Source organism: Bos taurus, chromosome 16 (genome assembly GCF_002263795.3).
Source record: "Bos taurus isolate L1 Dominette 01449 registration number 42190680 breed Hereford chromosome 16, ARS-UCD2.0, whole genome shotgun sequence".
NCBI lineage: Eukaryota > Metazoa > Chordata > Mammalia > Artiodactyla > Bovidae > Bos > Bos taurus.
The window spans coordinates 27796622-27815987 of record NC_037343.1 but is presented as its reverse complement, the minus strand read 5'-3'; the positions used below and the strand labels follow the sequence as shown (position 1 = coordinate 27815987).

Here is a 19366-nt window from a genome sequence, read left to right as displayed (position 1 = left end):
GATCCTCACCTTGAGGCTTCTTTTCTAGTCCCCTCTGCAGTTTAGATAGGGTAAAGAAGGTACAAAATAAATAAAAATATTCTCAAAAAAAAAATTAAAAAAAAAATGGGTTTCTCTGCATCTAAGAGAAATGTTTATTGGCTCTGTGAAATATGATTAGAAATGTCCTGGACCCCTCTCATGAGGCTGTTAAATAGCCTTTGAGGGAGGCTATAGCGGTAGATGGTGGTGAGTCTCCACTTTCTGCATAGATCATAATTTCTGCTATTGGAAAAAAAAAAAAAAAAAGGAGGGAGAAAGTGCTTTACCTCCCGAGGAAGGAGAGGGTTTACAGGACGCTGCGGCCGAGCGCCCTGGCGAGCTCCCTCCCCCTCTGCGCAAACCTTTAAAAAACTTATCCACCACTTTCTGATTTAAGGTGATCGCCACCGCCTCCGTTTGTGCCTCCCAGGACCCAGGAGTTCCCCACTTTGCCCCCAAAGCCTCTCAAAGCGTTGCCTAAGCCTGAGGAAGATAAAAAGTTTTTTGAACAGTGGAGCTTTTAAAACAGACTGCGTGCACAATATGCAGAGCATGCTTCTTAGAGAAAACCCCCTCAGGGGGGGTCTCACCCAGGCTAGGAGAAAAGCGAAACCGCAAGGGGATTTAGCAACAATATTAACCCCTGATGTGCCGCTTACTCCAATTCCAACGGGAGTGGCTGGCCCCCTACCTTTGGACATTGTAAGATCTGTCCTGGGGCATAGCTCGCTTTCTTTTCAAAAAAAAAAAAAAAAAAAAAATTCGGTGGTGCATGGTGTAGTAGATTCTGATTATATTGAGAAATTAAAGTCTTGATATCACCGCCTACCAAAACTGTACAAATTAATAAAGGTCAAAGAGTAACACAGCCTTTGCTTTTACCTTATTATCAGACAAGAAAAAACTTGACTTCTCAAGTTAAGAGCCACAAAACATTTGGATCTAGTGATCTAGCCTTTTGGGTGCAGGAAATTACAGCTCCAAGGCCTTTAAAAGATCTTTTAATTCCAGAGAATAAAATGCCAGGGCTATTGGACACAGGAACAGACGTCTCTTAGCATTGCTGGGAAAGACTGGCCCAGCTCCTGGCCAACACATACTACTGAAAATGAGTTGGTGGGATTAGAGAAAGTGGTATGTGAGGTGGGGATGCTATACAGGTGGTACATTTAACAATACTTTATATATTGTTATAAATACATAATATAAATATATTTGCCTAATTACAGTTTGCCTAATTAGGTATGGGTATAAATAAAATATAATAAAGGTATACCTAATTCTACTTATAGATCTATACTTAATTTGTATATAAATTAATATGTATACTATATATACATATATATACTGTATAATTAAAGGTATATTGCAGTAATATAATGTGTGTGGCTGATATTAATTGGTATGGATTGGTGTGCTGTGATGATATATGTTCTATATACTGTATAATTGTATATGTGTGACATGTATTATTACAGTACACTGGTTTGTGTTGGTTGGTATTAGCTGTGTATGTGTTGTATTGCTGTAATATATATTAATTAATATATTAATTATAAAGATTAATTCAAGTATATTGATTTATATATATTATATGTCAATAAGTTTATACTTGTTGCCATATATAAATACATATATAAATACATTTTACATTTAGGTATGTCTGTATACCAAAATGAGATAAGGAGGTTATACATTTATTATTTAAATTTATACAGAGACCTAAACTAAACATTAGACCTAAATTAACATATCCCTAGGAAAACAGCTGGACAAATAGTAAAGTTATGTCCAAATTGTAATTAATCACTTAAAGGTAAACACACAGGGGCAGACTACAATGATGAGACACTAGATGCCTGAATTACAGGCTACGACTCGGCCCCTGGTCAAGTAAAAAGACCTCCTTACTGGAGAGTGTAAAAGGCCAGATGTGTTGCTAACTTGTGGGAGAGGGTATGCTTATATATTTCTACAGAATGCAGATTCTCCGATTTGGATCTCAGAAAAATTCGTCATGTCACTTTCCCCAAAGACCAGGTTCGCGGCGCGCGCACTCGCTCGCTCCCCCTCCCCCAGCCAGCTCTCTCCGCCGCCAGCGGCGCCCTGCACCCTCCTTGCTGCACCCCGAGACCTAGAGCAAAGAAGTCTGTGCGGCGAGTGAGGGCCAGAGAGGAAAGCGCGCCCGCGCAGTGCAGTCCAGACCAGCGCGCTCCCGCCGCGGGCGACAGGAAAACGCCCCGAGCCCAAGCGGCGCGGCTAGCCCGAGTCCGCGAACCCCGCCCCTCCGCCCGCCGTAGACGCCTCGGCCCACAACCTGCCGTTCGCGTTCTGCCTCCTGATGCTGCGGACACTGCTCCGCCGAGCCGATGCCTACAGCTGCTCCTTGTTTCATCTTGTTTAAATCCTCAATATAATGTTTGCTCCTTTGTGGTGGTGTTGTGAACAAATGTATGCTCTCATCTTGTTTAAATCCTCAATATAATGTTTGCTCCTTTGTAATGTTACAACGTCCACCTTACCTTATGATGTAACCACTTATTGAATTATGCTCTTGCTGTATTACAACAACTGCAGGATTTAATGCGAACACGACGGTTTGTGGGCTTACTTATCTTGGGAATAGCAGCTTTGATAAGTGCAATTACTTCTGTTACTGTGGCAGCAATATCATTGACTCAACAAGTACATACTGCTCAATATGTTGATTCTATGTCCAAAAATGTTTCTTTAGCATTGGCAACACAGGAAGCTATAGACAGAAAATTAGAGATGAGGGTAGACGCCCTAGAAGAAGCAGTAATACATATTGGGACTGAATTGCAGGCTTTAAAGGTGAAAATGGCATTGTCCTGTCATGCTGACTACCGGTGGATATGTGTAACACCCCTGAAAGTAAATGACACAGATTTTGAATGGGAAAAGATTAAAAACCATATTTCAGGTATTTGGAACAGCTCTGACATTAGCTTAGACTTAGGGAAACTTCACAATCAAATAGCAACCCTGGAACACTCCCGATTAGATTTTACTGCCGCTGGAACAGCAAATGATTTCTTCCATACTTTCTCTAATTACATTTCAGGAAAAAATATTCTGTCTACCTTCCTCGGCTACGCTACCTTGGCTGTTTTAATTTTATTTCTAATAATCATTCTTCCTTGTATTGTCAGGATTCTTCGGCAGAGCATTCAGAGGCTCGCGACTGAGCTACATCTGGCTGTTTTAAGAAATAAAAAAGGGGGAGATGCGGGGAGCCGGTGAGGCATTCCACTCGTGACAAAGGTCATGAGGAAGGAGGCTCGGCATACGCAAAGGCGGGATCGAGCCTCAGGAGTCCCCCCGGATATTCTCGAGCATTTTCCCCCAAAAAACCAGAGTCTGCCTACTTTATTGCTTTGTGCTCTCACCTCTGACTTTACTGGGGGCTGTCCCCTACCACCATCTCGCTCTCTCTCTGTCAAAGAGTTAACTTACAGCTCCAATTAATAAAGTTCCTGGGCAATTAGGAGTGTTTAAATCCAAACCCCTCTGATGGCTCTCTAACTCGCCTGACAAGTTTACCCGGACTCCTGCAGCTATGCATACGATTGTTTACAGTCTCCCAGCCTCGAGAGGCATGGGAAGCTTAAGATATTCAAATAGCTTAGAGCCTCTCAGAGAGTTAAAAACTGTCAGAATAAACTAGTAAAGGATTTCATTGATGAGTCAATGCTTGTTGCCAAGTTTTCACATCCCCTGAATTGTATCCTTGAATATGTATCAATTAATAGTGGGTATGTAGAAAAAATAAGTAGTGGCCTTGGTGTTAGTAACTTTAGACCCTTAAGGTAATAAATTCTTTCTTTGTAAACCCATTACACATCCGCCCTATAGGAATGCAATTTTATCTTTGGAAGATGGTGCCAAACCTTGAAATAATTACTCTTAGAGAAAGTAAGTCTTTGTTGATAAGTCCTTGTCAAGAGTCATAAAATGTTAGTAGGCCTTCTGGCCAGAAGATGATGTGAATCACCTAAACCATTTGTATACGATACATTTGCAGGAAAGAAACCTTGGTTTTTGATAAGAACCAAAGACTGCTGACTTTGCATCCCCTATTATCCTCTATGTGTAACTTAGGGTATAAAAGCCCCTGTTAAAAATAAAGCTACGGGCCTTGCTCACCAACGCTTGGTCTCCCCATGTCATTCTTTTAACTTCCAGCTGAGTCTCCATCTGGAGCGCGGAACCCACCACGCTTACTAATCATGCCTGGGCTTCTAAGACCCACTCGAGAAGGTGTCTAGGGTGAGACACCTTCCGCTATTCGAGAGGGCGCCTGCGGCCTACGTAAGTGGTGCAAACTTCTTGTCTTGAAGTTTTATTGGTCTCCCGCGTAAACCAAGCTACTCAGCTTCTTTTCTCCACTGAAATTTCCTACTGAGCTATCCTCATTCTATTGTTCTCTATATCCCTAATTAGCATATAAATAGTCGCCGACGCCGTCTCCCCTTCGAATACCCTGGATCAGCCGGGGCTGGTCCTCGGCACCAGGCCTCCCTGTCCATCACTAAGTCCCAGAGTTTACCCAAACGTCTGTCCATTGAGTTGGTCATGCCATCCAGCCATCTCATCCTCTGTCATCCCCTTCTCCTTCTGCCCTCAATCTTTCCCAGCATCAGAGTCTTTTCAAATGAGTCAGCTCTTCGCATAAGGTGGCCAAAGTATTGGAGTTTCAGCTTCAACATCAGTCCTTCCAGTGAACACCCAGGACTGATCTCCTTTAGGATGCACTGGGTGGATCTCCTTGCAGTCCAAGAGACTCTCAAGAGTCTATTCCAACAACACATTTATTCAACCACAAAAAGAAGGAAATTCTGCCACTTGTGACAACATGATGGAACTTGAGGGCACTGTGCTAAGTGAAATAAGTCAAACAGAGAAAGATAAATACTGTATGATCTCATTTTCATGTGTAATCGAAAAACAAACAGTAAGAACAACAACAAAAAACTAATAAAAAGAGATCAGATTTTTGATTATCAGAAGAACGAGAGTGACTTTGATAAAAGTGATCAAAAAAGTATAAACTTCCAGTTTATAAGATAATTAAGTAGTAGGGATGTGATCGGAGAAGGCAATGGCACCCCACTCCAGTACTCTTGCCTGGAAAATCCCATGGATGGAGGAGCCTGGTAGGCTGCAGTCCATGGGGTCGCTAAGAGTCGGACACGACTGAGTGACTTCACTTTCACTTTTCACTTTCGTGCATTGGAGAAGGAAATGGCAACCCACTCCAGTGTTCTTGCCTGGAGAATCCCAGGGATGGGGGAGCCTGATGGACTGCCGTCTATGGGGTCGCACAGAGTTGGACACGACTGAAGCGACTTAGCAGCAGCAGCAGCAAGGACGTGATGGCATTTATGGCACCAATTGGGCTTCCCTGGTGGCACAGACAGTAAAAAAATCTGCCTGCAATGCGAGAGATCCAGTTCCACCCCTGAGTTGGTAAGATTCCCTGGAGGAGGGAATAGCTACCTACTCCAGTATTGGAGAATTCCATGGACAGAGGAGCCTGGTGAGCTACACTCCATAAGGTTACAACGAGGTCAACATGATTGACTGACTAACACTTTTCACTGTCATGGTACCAATTAATGGCCTCCCTGGATCCACGCTCATTGCCTTGGAACTCTGTAGTCCCTTCCACTGTGACCCTGGGCTTGGACATGTGACTTGCTTTAGCCAATAATAAGACACTAGAAGATTTGATGCAGGCTTCCCAGGTGGCTCAGAGGTAAATAATCCACCTGCCAATGCAGGAGACACAGGAGACATGGGTTTGATTCCTGGGGTCAGGAAGATCCCTTGGAAAAGGAAATGGCAACCTGCTCCAGTGTTCTTGCCTGGAAAATCCCATGGGCAGAGGAGCCTAGCAGACTGCAGTCCATGCAGTCAAAAGAGTTGAACACAACTGAGCACAGGATTTGATGAAAACCAAAGCTTGAAAAAATGCTTGTGTGTTTCCACTTCTCTTGCTTCTCTATGACACCACAAGAATAAGTCTGGAATAGTCTCTGGAAAATGAGATGGGCCACCCCAGCTGAGGGCATCCTAGATTAGCTACCAGCCTGCTGACTGCAGGCAGATATATGAATGAGGCCCAGCCAAGACCAGAAGAACACCTTCTTCTCCCCACAAGCCCAGCCAAGATCAGTGGAACTACCAGATCACTCAAGGACTTACAAAAAATATAAATCATGGTTGACGTGAGCAGCTATCATCGTGGCAATGGAGACCTAATAAGGACAGGGCCAACCAGCTCCTCCAGATTAGAGTGAGAAGACAGGGCCCATGTGGGAAGCCTGGTGTGCTGCGGTCCATGAGGTTGCAAAGAGGCAGACACAACTTAGCAACTGAACAACAAGAGTGTGTAAGGCAGCTGTCGTGAAGTCCTTGGTTTCTCCAGCTGCGGGCTTGGGAGTGGAGTGAAATGAGGACAGAGCTCTTCCTCCAGCTTCTGGTTCAGCAACCCTGTGACAGCACCATTATCTACACAGTGAGTAAAATGTTCCCCCTTTCCCTTTGACTAACAAGGAGTCTGCCACAGAAGGCATCTGAAAATAAATTATACATGAGACACAGTTTCTGAACTAGTTGCAAGTTCTGTTCCAGGATATTTTTACTTTTCTTCAAACATTCCCTCCAGGGGTGAACAATCCCACCAAGAAATTAAATAGAATTAGAAAAGAGCCTTAAAGAGATCCGCTTGGCCCCATCACGGTGAGCTAAGCATATGATAGGGTCCCTGAGGCCCTCTGGAGCTTTGGTATTTGTATCTTCCCTTTAAAATAGCTGAGCAGTATTGCTGTAGTGGTGGTCCTTAAGGAGTGTGTTTCAAAGAGAACTGACAATTCCTCCTTCAGTGTGGAGACTGAAACTGTGGACTGTGTCCAAACAGACTTGCCTTCAAATCCCAGTTCTACCAACTTATGACCTAAAACACTCCAGGAAACATGTACTGAAACTCTCTGAGCCTGATTTTCTCACCTGTTAACTGGGGCTGTTAATCGTGGCTACTTCATAGAATTGTTGTGAGGATTAAGAGAGTCAATCCTTTTAAAGGCACACAGTAGTCATTCAAGAAAGGTAAGCAGTGTTGTCACGCCTTGGACATTCCCCAAGCCACAGAGAATTCTCATCTGGAAAACGTCTGAGCCAAGGATGGTCTCTCCAAGGCATTCCACTCATCTGCCTCTGAGTTTCTGCATCCCTTTTCTCAGTAGTATGTCTCTCCATGAAAATACACCATTCCCTCCAGAGCCCTGCAGGAAGAAATACATTAACAGCTAAAAAGACTGGAAATCAAGCGAATCCCTTGTGGCAGGGAGTGCCAGTGATTACAGAAAAGGCATCACCTTTGCCCTTCTTCCACATAGTTAATGAATGACAAATTTTGTGCTCCAAAGTGACATGAGTCTTTCTCCAAGTTCTGGTATATAAACGCATTTAGTAGCCTCCTCTTAGGTCAAAGAAATTGGGACAGAGTTTGAAAGTGTCTATTTATAAATTTGTAGAGTCAGCAAATGGCTGATCTCTGCCACAGAATGAAATCTCTTAAAAAATAAAAAGATTCCCCCCCACCACCTTATAAAAATGGGACATGCTTATAGTAGTATCAGCTAGCTATTGTCATAATAATGCTGCATAACAAATCACTCCAAAATTCAGTGGCTTAAAACAACATTTATATTTGTTCATGCATCTAAAGGTTGACTGGGTGTCACATCACCTAGTTGGTTTGGCTCTGGGCTACAGGTAGGCTCAAAGCTGTATCTCATTCATCCCATGCTCCTTGCACCAGTGGGCTGGCCTTGGTGATGTTAGAAGTGCAAGAAAGGAAGAAGAAATGTCCAGTTACTCTTAATGTCTCAGTACACACTCACAAGTCCTCTCTCATTCCAGTGGACACATCCCGTCACATGGCTGAACCCCACATCAGCAGGGAGGGGAAATCTACTCTGCTTCCAGCAGGAAGAACTGCAAAATCATCTGCAAAGGACGCAGGCAGGGCCAGCTTCAGGACGTGCCACCCATGCAGATGCACCTGGGCCCTACCCTCAGGAGGGCCCCACCTTTGGCTGAACGCTCTGCTGTCAGCTGTGTAAGATTACTAATAAATTTTTGTCATGGATCCCTAAATTTTCATTTTTCCTGGGCCCTGCCAATTATAGAGCCAGACTTGAATATGGGGGAGGATAAAGAATTTGGAACAATAATGGAATCCTCCTACTTAACAAACTGACTTTGGACTACAGAAGTGTCATATTAATTTCCCAACTCCTCCAAGATCCTGCATTCAGCACCACGTGGAAGAATTTCTGCAGTGAACCCAGGTTCACACCATTCGGCTTCAGGTCACACCATGATGCCCTCCCTAAGACAGAGGTGTGGTTCTGACAAGCATGGAACAGGGAGGGGCCCAAGTGGTCATCAGTTGTTACACTTGGGGCCTTACCACCACTTTGTTCTTTCCAGAATTAAACTTGGAGCACCTGGCCCCCTGCACCAGACTGGTTATACTTCCCCAATGAACTGAACCAGAGAAGGCAATGGCACCCCACTCCAGTACTCTTGCCTGGAAAATCCCATGGACAGAGGAGCCTGGTAGGCTCCAGTCCATGGGGTCGCTAAGAGTCGGGCATGACTGAGCGACTTCACTTTCACTTTTCACTTTCATGCATTGGAGAAGGAAATGGCAACCCACTCCAGTATTCTTGCCTGGAATCCCAGGGACAGAGGAGCCTAGTGGGCTGCAGTCTATGGGGTTGCACAGAGTCAGACACGACTGAAGTGACTTAGCAGCAGCAGTAGTAGCAGTGAACTCAACACCCCCACCTACTCCCAACCCCCCCGCCCCACTTATCCTCTGTTCACATCCCACTGTGACTGCTCAATGGAAAGAGTAAAATTATCCATCTGTGAGAGCTTTTCACATCCACCACAGTCAGAAAACCTGCAGAGAGACTAGACACAGTCTTGGGGAAATCAGGGGTGTGAAACGGAGAATCAAAGGTTTGTCAAACCAAAGGGACATCCCAAAGCCTCTCAGGCAGGTTCAGTCTAACTCAAAACCATCTCAGACATCAGGCTAACTTCATCTGAGGGAGGTGAACATTTCTTAGTCCCTGAGATGAACAACCCCAAGGTTAGATGACAGCTGCTTATGAACGAAGTTTCTCTTCATTCTATGCCACTCTCAGGCTCTCATTTAAGTTCATTTCCTCTAACCAGTCCCTGAACTTGGAGATGCAACAGGAGGCCCCTAGTCAATCTCCTCCACACGAGAACCCTTCCTGAGAAGAGCCATCTAACCAACCTCTGCTCTCCATATTCCACCCGGCTCTCTACACTTGACAGTGACCCTCAGAGGGACTGCACACCTGGTGGGGAGGGCAAGTGGCTCTTGGCACGAGAAGATGAATCATAAGCACAAATTGACACAAGAATCCTGCAGTTCAGACAATTACCCAAAGAACACAGTTTCTGATAATTATAGAGCTAAAAATGGATCCACTCTGAAAATTCCTTCCTTTCTCCCGAGAAAGCTGAGGAGGTGGTTTAACAACAATCAACTGCTGAGATACATCACAGTCCGGGGTACTTAAGAGACGAGTTCCAAGAAATTTCTTGGAAGGTACAGTTCCCAGAAGGTGGTGGTGCTAAAGAAACCCATTCACCCTCCCCACCTCCCCCAGCATGTGCTCACAGCTGGGGAATCTGAACTTGGAAGCCCAATCAGAATAGGAGGGAGGAGGCAGGCCTTCTTGCCCCGTGACTCCGCTTAAATGGCAAGTGACCCTCACCCCTACAAAATGTGAGGGGCTGTGGCCAGTCCTGGGTTACTTCAGCACCGTGGGCATGCTTGGGGATGTTATAAGAAGTTTTAGGCAGCAGCTAAGGGTCAGGATAATAAGAGTAACATTTAGTATGTGCTGAGTATTTATGAGCTAGACGCACATGTATCATCTCATTTAATTCTCACAACTCCATGAGGAGGGTGATGAACTTATCACCCCCACTTCAGAGTCACACTGGGGGTGACACAGAGAATCCGGGCACAGGCGGGAAGTATCAGAAGCCTGCACACTTTGCCACCGCCCTACATCATGTGCCCAGTGCCTGTCCAGAACAGGTAGAGAGAATTTATTTGTAAGGTTAAATATAGACTACAAAGAGGGGAGAGGACAGAAACACAGAGGAAAGGAAGGGGATAGAACTTGGAGCTTAGAGACTTTCTGTGTCAATAATGAATACAGTAAAGAGTTAAATTCGATTTTAAAATACAAACCTGATGTAAGTAGCAAATGTGGTAAGATTTAAGTTTTGTGCTCTGTCATGGACACTGCTGAAACGAAGAAATGAAAAGACTATTACAGGATCTAAACAAGCTTCAGAGCTTTTGCACAGCAAAGGAAACCAGCAACAAAATGAAAAGACGACCTATGGAATGGGAGGAAATATGGGCAAATGATATGAACTACAAGGGATTAATGTCCAGAATATACAAACAGCTCACACTACGCAGTAGCAAAAAAAAAAAAAAGTTTAAAAATGGGCAGAAGACCGAAATAGGCATTCTTCCAAAGAAGACATACAGATAGCCAACAGGAACATGAAAAAGTGTTCAACATCGCTAATTATTAGAGAAATGCAATCAAAGACACAATGAGATATCACCTTGCATCTGTCAGGTTAACCATCATCAAAAACAGAACTTTCCTACCCTGTTTGGTGGGAATGTAAATTGGTATAGTCACTATGGAGAACAGTAAGGAAGTTCCTTAAAAAACTAAAAATAGAGTTACCATATGATCCAGCAATCCCACCCTTGGGCATATCTCTGGAGAAAACCATACTTTGAAAAGATACATGCACCCCAATGCTCTCTGCAGCACTATTTACAATGACCAAGACACAGAAGCAACCTAAATGCCCACTGACAGAGGAAAGGATATACAAAGAAGGTGTGTGTGTGTGTGTGTGTGTGTGTGTATATATATATATATACACACCATGGAATATTACTCAGCCATAAAAAAGGATGAAATAATGTTATTTGCAGCACATGGATGGACCTAGAGATTATCATACTAAGTGAAGTAACTCAGAGAGATAAAGACAAATATCATATGATATAATTTATATGTGGAATCTAAAAAAATGATACAAATGAACTTTCTAAGTCTCAGAAAACAGATTTAGAAAACAAATTTATGGTTACCAAAGGGGAAAGGGGGAAGGAATAAATTAGGAGCTTGGGATTAACATATATATGCTACAGTATTTAAAATAGATAACCAACAAGGGCCTACTATATAGCACAGGGAACGCTACTCAATATTCCGTAATAATCTAAATGGGAAAATAGCTTGAAAAAGAATAGATACATGTACATTCAGTATATTCAGTTATATATATATAACTGAATCACTCTGTTGTATACCGGAAACTAATACATTATAAATCAACTGTTTACTGAGCATGCCTGCTCAGTTGTGCCTGACTGTTTGTGACACTATGGACTGTAGCCCACCAGGCTCCTCTGTCCATGGGATTTCCCAGGCAAGAATACTGGAGTAGATTGCCATTTCCTCCTCCAGGGAATCTTTCCAACTCAAGGTCTGAACCCACGTCTCCTGCATCTTCTGCACTGGCAGGTGGATTCTTTACCACTGAGCTACCTGGGAAGCCCCCCAAATCAACTACATGCCAATATAAACTATTTTTAAATACAATTTCTCTAAAAGAAGCCACAATGAGTTATCACCGCATACCTGTTAGAAAAGTTATCATTAAAAAGTCTGTAAGTAATAAATGCTGGAGATGGTAAAAGGAAGAAAAGGGAATCTTCCTACACTGTTGGTGGGAATATGTAAATTGGTGCAGCCACAATGGACAACAGTATGGAGGTTCCTTAAAAAACTAAAAATAGAGCTATCATGTGATCCAGCAACCCAACTCCTAGGAAAAATGAAAACTCGAATTCAAAATGATACAGGTACCCTAATGTTCACAGCACTATTTATAATAGCCAAGACATGGAGGCAACCTAAGTGCCTATCGATAAACAACTGGCTTAGGAAGATATGGTATATATATATGTATACAATGGAATATTAATTGGTCATAAAAAATGAAAGATTGCCATTTGCAGCAACATGGATAGACCTAGAAAATATTATACTTTAGTTGAGTAAGTCAGAGAAAGAAAAATACTGTATGATATGGCTTCTACATAGAATCTAAAAAATAAGACAAATGAACCTATATACAAAACAGAAACAGATTCACAAACATGGAAAACAAATGTATGGTTTCCCAAGGAGAGAGGAAGGAGGGGAAGGACAAATTAGGTGCATGGGATTAACAGATACAAACAACCAAGCATGAAATAGGTGAGTAACGGTTGGCTGTAGAGCACAGGGCCGGAAGATAGGACCTTGGCAGAGGCAGCCACAGGCTACTGCCTGCTGTCTGGCTAGAGTCAACGGTCAAGCAACACAAAAAAGTGAGCAAGGCTCAAACGTGACTGATTGAGGTTACTGCTCTGCCAGAGAATTCAGGATGGTACATTTTAAAAGGGTGGCGGGGGGGGGACTTGGAGTTGAAAGACCTTGGGTATCAGCCTTAAAAAATAAACTGGAGACTATGGAAGTGACAGCTGGAGAGGATTATTGGTGTCTAAGACATTCTCTGTGAAAATAATCTACAAATTCATGAATCACCCTTAAAACCAAATGCATGCACGTGTGCTCAGTCGTGTCCAATTCTTTGGACCCTTTGGACTGTAGTCAGCCAGCCTCCTCTGTCCATGGGATTTTTTAGGCAAGAGTATTGGAGTGGGTTGCCATTTCCTCCTCCAGGGGATCTTCCCAAGCCAAGGATCAAATCCATATCTCCTGTGTCTCCTGCATTGGCAGGTGGATTCTTTACCCACTGAGCCATCGGGGAAGCCCCTTAACACCAAATGTCATATGTTATTTTCTTAATCATTCTTTATTCCTTGGATCACTAGTATTTTCATTATCTGAGCTTACTTCCCTGCTCTGTCATAGCAGATGCGGAACCCTGACATACTGAGTTTCTTGAAAAACAGTAAAGGACAAGTAATTAGCTAGAAAAATAACTGACTTCTTGATTAAGCTCTCTCTCCCAATGAAAGGCATCATTATTGAAATATAGGGGAAAAAATCAAAAGCTTGCAAAATTGTTTCCCTTCCATCAATGTTGGCATGGCATTTGATTTCTCTCCTATTCACATAAAGCTCAAAAACTCCTTTTGGGTGGACGGGTGGCTTTCCTACAGCCTGTAGCCCATCCACTCTGAACAGACATCAGGGATGTCCCTTGGCTCAAGGTAATGGACACTTAGTTTTACATGCAAGTTGCTATTCTCCACACTTTGCTACAAAAAGTACATGCTTTCCTTACTGGAGAGTGGCAGACTGATCTCTGTCACAGGGGTCTCCCAGCTACATCATAGAGCCCTGCTAAATACTAAGCTTAAGCTGTACATGCATACATGAATATGCGTGCACACGTGTGCTTTCTGAATGCGCTGAGGGCAGCTGTGACCTACTGACCATTCATTCAGAGAAACTCTCTGAATGTCTGGCTCCCCCTTTAATAATATCTCCCATCCCACCCCTCCAACACTCCTGATGATGCTGTCAATCAAACTGCAAAGCTGAGTGGCAGGTTGAAACCTCAAATGAAACCCAACAACCAGTTAAAAACTTGGCTGAGCCAGGCGGGAGCATTTCTGAGCCCAGCATCAGACAGGAACAAAGGCTGTGAAGCAGTTATCAGCTGTAAAGGCCATCCATCATCAAGCAAAGATAAAGAACCTCAAAATCCAACCAGAGGGCACTTGCAAATATCCAGTGCTGTCCTGACACTTTGATTGATGGCCACCCCTTTTAATTAGTGCCTCTTGTCTCTGGAGGTTTCCAAAGAACTCACTTGCTCCCACCTCCTTCTCCCCCACCATCATTTGCCTTCGTGGGGAGACAGGGATCGAAGCAGGCGTTCAGCCTCACCAGTCCCTTTCACTGTGTGACCACCCGTGACCATGTGATCATCCACCCTTTGGCATGGGGCACTTGCACTGACCTTTCGCAGAAGGAAGCATATTCGCTCAATGTTCCTCAGCCGTTCCCTCTATCAGGAGGCACAAGAAAGAAAAGAGAGGGGAGGTTAAGTCTTCTGCTGGAAAAACAGGAGAAACCCCTCATTCAGCCCCTAGTGGAGGAGGCAGAGTCCACCACAGACCCTTCCCAGCCATGACCTTCAAGCTCCGACCTTTTGCTAAGAAGAATTTCAGCTCATATAACTCAAGAGCAAAAAAAAAACAAAAACACACAAATAAACCAATTAAAAATGGGCAGAGGATCTGAACAGTTTTCCAAAGACATACAGATGGCCACCAGGCACATGAAAAGGTGCTCAATCTCACTAATCACCAGGAAAATCCAAATTAAAACCAAAATGAGATATCACCTCACATCCGTTAGAATGACTAGCATCAAAAAGACAAGTGATACCAAGTGCTGGTGAGGCTGTGAGGAAAAAAATGAACCCTCCTACACTGTTGGTGGGAGTGTAAATTGGTACAGTCACTATGGAAAACAGTATGGAGGTTCCTCAAAAAATTAAAAATAGAAGTACCACATGATCCAGCATTCCATTTCTGGATATATCCAAAGGAAACAAAATTACTATACTGAAGAAATATCTGCACCATTATGTTCATAACAGCTTTTTTAGAGTAGCCAAGACATAGAAATAACCTAAGTGTCCATTGACAGATGAATGGATAAATCAGTTGTATATACATAAACAATGGGATATTATTCGGCCATAAAAAGGAAACCTTGCCATTTGTGACAACATAGACAGACCTCAAGGGCACTATGCTAAATGAAACATCAGAGAAAGACAAATACTGTGTGGTCTCATTTATTTGTGTAATCCAAAAACAAAACAATAAGAACAAGACGAACTCACAGAAAGAGAGATCAGATTTGCAGTTACCAGAGGTAGAGAGGGGATTTGACGGCGATCACAAGTTAAAATCTTCCAGTTATAAGGCAAATAATGGGGTGTAATGTATAACATAACAAGTATAGCTAAGATGCTATGTGGCATATTTGAAAGTTGCTAAGTGAATAAATCCCCAAAATTTCATCACAAGGAAAATATTTTTCTTTCATGTCTATACGACATGATAGATGCTAACCATTTATTTTGCAATGTTAACCAATTATTTTGCAACATTTGCAAGTCAAGTCATTATGCCATACACCTGAAACTAAATATACTGCTATTGCCCATTATATCTTAATAAAACTGAAAGAAATAAGAGTTTCAAGCTTTTCTCTACTGATCTTGTCACAATTATTTGCTCTTAACCCAACTTCCCCAGCAAACAGCATGGGGTTCAGCTTTCTTTTCAGCCCAGCACAGGTTTCTTTATTTCTTTTTCCTACAACCTCCATGTCCCTGTAAGACAATCAAACTAAAGAATAGGGACCACGTGCTCATGAATGTCCTGAAGCCTGGAGTCAGACCCCCTGGAGGGCTTCCCATTCAAGTCTCCAAGAGCATATGTGCCTGATTAGTGAATAAGATGGGGAAGCTCTCTGCCCTTGACTTTATTTTTCTAAAGTGACTGTATTTAGAGGAAGCAATCTTCCCACTCATTAGACACCAGCAGTGCCCCCGGGCTAAGAATTTTCAAGATGGCCGTCTCTAGAGTTTGGCTCACTGCCATGGAAAAATGCCCCAGGGGTGGGCAGGTGATGATGCTAGGCTCACACACTGAACGTTGCCTCCCCTTTCCTGCAGTGACTTTCGCGATCTCTGAAACCACCCTGAACACAGCTGTGGCATCTCCTGGTGCTTCATTACCAAGGCAATTTGGTTGCGGTAGACATGATGATAATGAGGCTCCTCCTGGATCTCGAGAAGACATGTGTGTTCATTTAGAAATACTCCACACCAATCAGCAGCTGTTTGCACAAATTTGTCCAGGACTACAGTTAGCAACCAGTGAAGCAGCTTTGTCAAGCCACCTGAGCCTGAGATGCTGCTGCAGAGGCTCTATGGGGGCCCAGAGAGCTTAAGGATGAGTTAAATTAGGCATCCAAAGTTTAAGTTCCTGCCAGGGAGTAACATCATAAAATCCAGGGGGAATGTGCCTAATACTCTTGCATTAGGGCTTTAAAAAGTATCAGACAGGAGTCCTTTACAAAGCTAAGGGCTTTAGTTTGTCTATAAGATGTCTGGCCTTTGAGACCCAGACTCCTTAATTAATTCATTGACTGATTAGATGTGTGGCTTTATTTTTTTAAACTTTTATTGGAGTATAGTTGATTTACAATGCTATGTCAGCTTCAGGTGTACAATAAAGGGAATCAGTTACATACATACATATATCCAGTCTTTTTAAGATTCTTTTCCCACATTACTACAAATATTGAGTCCCCTGTGCTATACAGTAGGTCCTAATAGTTATCTTTTATATATGAACGTGAAAGTCGCTCAGTCGTGTCCGACTCTTTGTGACCCCATGGACTATATAGTCCATGGAATTCTCCAGGCCAGAATATTGGAATGGGTAGCCTTTCCCTTTTCCAGGGGATCTTCCCAACCCAGGAATCGAACTGGGGTCTCCTGCATTGCAGGTGGATTCTTTACCAACTGAGCTATCAGGGAAGCCTATTTTATACACAGTAGTGTATTTATGTTGATCCCAACCTCCTAATTTATCCCCCCTCTTTCCCACCCCTGGTAAGCATAAATTTGTTTTCTATATCTGTGAACAAGTGTGGCTTTCATCATAGGAATAAAAAGTTGAGGTTCAGCTTCTCTGCTATGCAACCTCACCCTTTAACAGTCATTCATTCTTTCAGCAACAAAGTTATTAAGCACCTACTGTGTGCAGGTTCTGTCCTTGCACTGACCTTGTGCAGAAGCTTCCCATTGGACATACACTGGTCCTAATTTTCTTTGTTCTGCCCGAACTAAGAAAACTGTCAAGGTAAGATGGAAACGGGCATCACGAACCTGTCTCCTGGTTTCATCAACCCTCTTGCACCTTGGTGTTGAATTCACATGATTGGATTTGAGGGGCAGGACACAAGGAACTCTGGGTATTCTAAGTGAGCCACTTTCTCATTTGAGCCCAAGCCACCAGAAGGAAGCAAAACAGGCTCTTGACTCCCTGACATTCCAAACAGAAGCACCCTCTCAGCCTAGAGCAGCTCTGTGCACCTGGTCGATATTGATGGGCCAGGTGTGCGATGCTGGTGCCAACCACAAAAACATCCAGAGTGAAAGGAGGCCCGAGGTGCAACCCTTTCAGGTCTGGAGGAGCCAAGTTACCCCTGGGGGGTGGTGAGGCTGGCAGATGGAAACAAAATGAATTTTAAATAATGACAAGTTTCACAAGACAGGTCAGTTTTAAAGTAGATCTTAGGGATTCTTCCAACTTGCCACAAAACTCTGCTTCACACGGTTGACTTAGAAAGGGTAGGCTCTGTTTCACAGAATCAAGGGATTATAAAAACAGGTGTTTAAAGAATCAGATCTATCTCTTTTTCTACAACATAGAGTAAGTGGTAAGAACACAAGCAGACCTGGGTTCCAATTCTGACTTCACTGCGCATGAACTTTGAGTCCTTGGATAAGAGTCTAAATTGGGCAAATGAGGCCTGTCTCACAGAGTTATGAGAATTTTAGGTTTTATATGTGTGTGTGTGTGTGTGTGTGTGTGTCTATATGGGGCTTCCCTGGTGGCTCAGCAGTAAGGAATCTGCCTGCAATGTAGGAAACACAAGAATAATCCTTGGAGAAGGAAATGGCAACCTACTCCAGTATTCTTGCCTGGAGAATCCCATGGACAGAAGAGCCTGGTGGGCCCCAGTCCATGGGGTCACAAGAGTTGGACATGACTTAGCAACTAAATCACCACTGAATATATATATATATATAGTTTCTTCAGTTCGGTTCAGTTCAGTTGCTCAGTCATGTCAGAATCTGCGACCCCATGGACTGCAGCACACCAGGCCTCCCTGTGCATCACCAACTCCCGGAGTTTACTCAAACTCGTGTCCATTGAGTCAGTGATGCCATCCAACTATCTCATCTTCTGTCATCCCCTTCTCCTCTCGCCTTCAATCTTTCCCAGCATCAGGGTCTTTTCAGATGAGTCAGTTCTTTGCATCAGGTGGCCCAAGTATTGGAGTTTCAGCTTCAGCTTCAACATGAGTCCTTCCAATGAATATTCAGGACTGATTTCCTTTAGGATGGACTGGTTGGATCTCCTTGCAGTCCAAGGGACTCTCAAGAATCTTCTCCAACACCACAGTTCAAAAGCATCAATTCCTCGGTGCTGAGCTTTCTTTATAGTCCAACTCTCACATCCATACATGACTACTGGAGAAACCATAACTTTGCCTAGATGGACCTTTGTTGGCAAATTAATGTCTCTGCTTTTTAATATACTGTCTAGGTTGGTCATAACTCTTCATCCAAAGAGCAAGCATGTTTTAATCATGGCTGCAGTCACCATCTGCAGTGATTTTGGAGCCCAAAAGGGTAAAGTCTGTCACTGTTTCCACTGTTTCCCCATCTATTTGCCATGAAATGATGGGACCAGATGCCATGATCTTAGTTTTCTGAATGTTGAGTTTTTTCCCCAGCTTTTTCACTCTCCTCTTTCACTTTCATCAAGAGGCTCTTTAGTTCTTCACTTTCTGCCGTAAGGGTGGTGTTATCTGCATATCTGAGGTTATTGATATTTCACCCTGCAATCTTGTGCTTGTGATCTGGAATCTTGTGATTTCAGCTTGTGCTTCATCTAGTCCAGTATTTCTCATGATGTACTCTGCATATAAGTTAAATAAGCAGGGTGACAATATACAGCCTTGACGTATTCCTTTCCCAATTTGGAACCAGTCTGTCGTTCCAAGTCCAGTTCTAACTGTTGCTTCTTGACCTGCATACAGATTTATCAGGAGGCAGGGAAGGTGGCCTGGTATTCCCATCTCTTGAAGAATTTTCCACAGTTTGTTGTGATCCACACAGTCAAAGGCTTTGGCGTAGTCAATAAAGCAGAAGTAGATGTTTTTCTGGAACTTTCTTGCTTTTCGAAGATCCCACTGATGTTGGCAATTTGATCTCTGGTTCCTCTGGATTTTCTAAATCCAGCTTGAACATCTGAAAGTTCATGGTTCACATACTGCTGAAGCCTGGCTTGGAGAATTTTGAGCATTATTTTGCTAGCATGTGAGATGAA

At 43.2% G+C, this 19366-nt stretch overlaps 1 protein-coding gene across 38 annotated transcripts in view; it reads right to left on the bottom strand.

Moving 5' to 3' along the window:
• CNIH3 (cornichon family AMPA receptor auxiliary protein 3) overlaps positions 1 to 19366 on the bottom strand; it is a 157373-nt gene that overhangs the window by 59808 nt on the left and 78199 nt on the right. For 26 of the 38 annotated variants that reach the window (XM_024976475.2, XM_024976476.2, XM_059875526.1 and 23 more), the window contains one exon: positions 14179 to 14226. The exons of 5 other annotated variants lie outside the window; for them this stretch is intronic. In XM_024976475.2, the coding sequence (XP_024832243.1) occupies positions 14179 to 14226 (48 nt within the window). Of the gene's footprint in view, positions 1 to 7053; positions 7329 to 14178; positions 14227 to 19366 lie in introns of all 38 variants that reach the window. 7 more of the 38 variants (XM_059875522.1, XM_024976483.2, XM_059875523.1 and 4 more) reach the window with 2 other exon arrangements.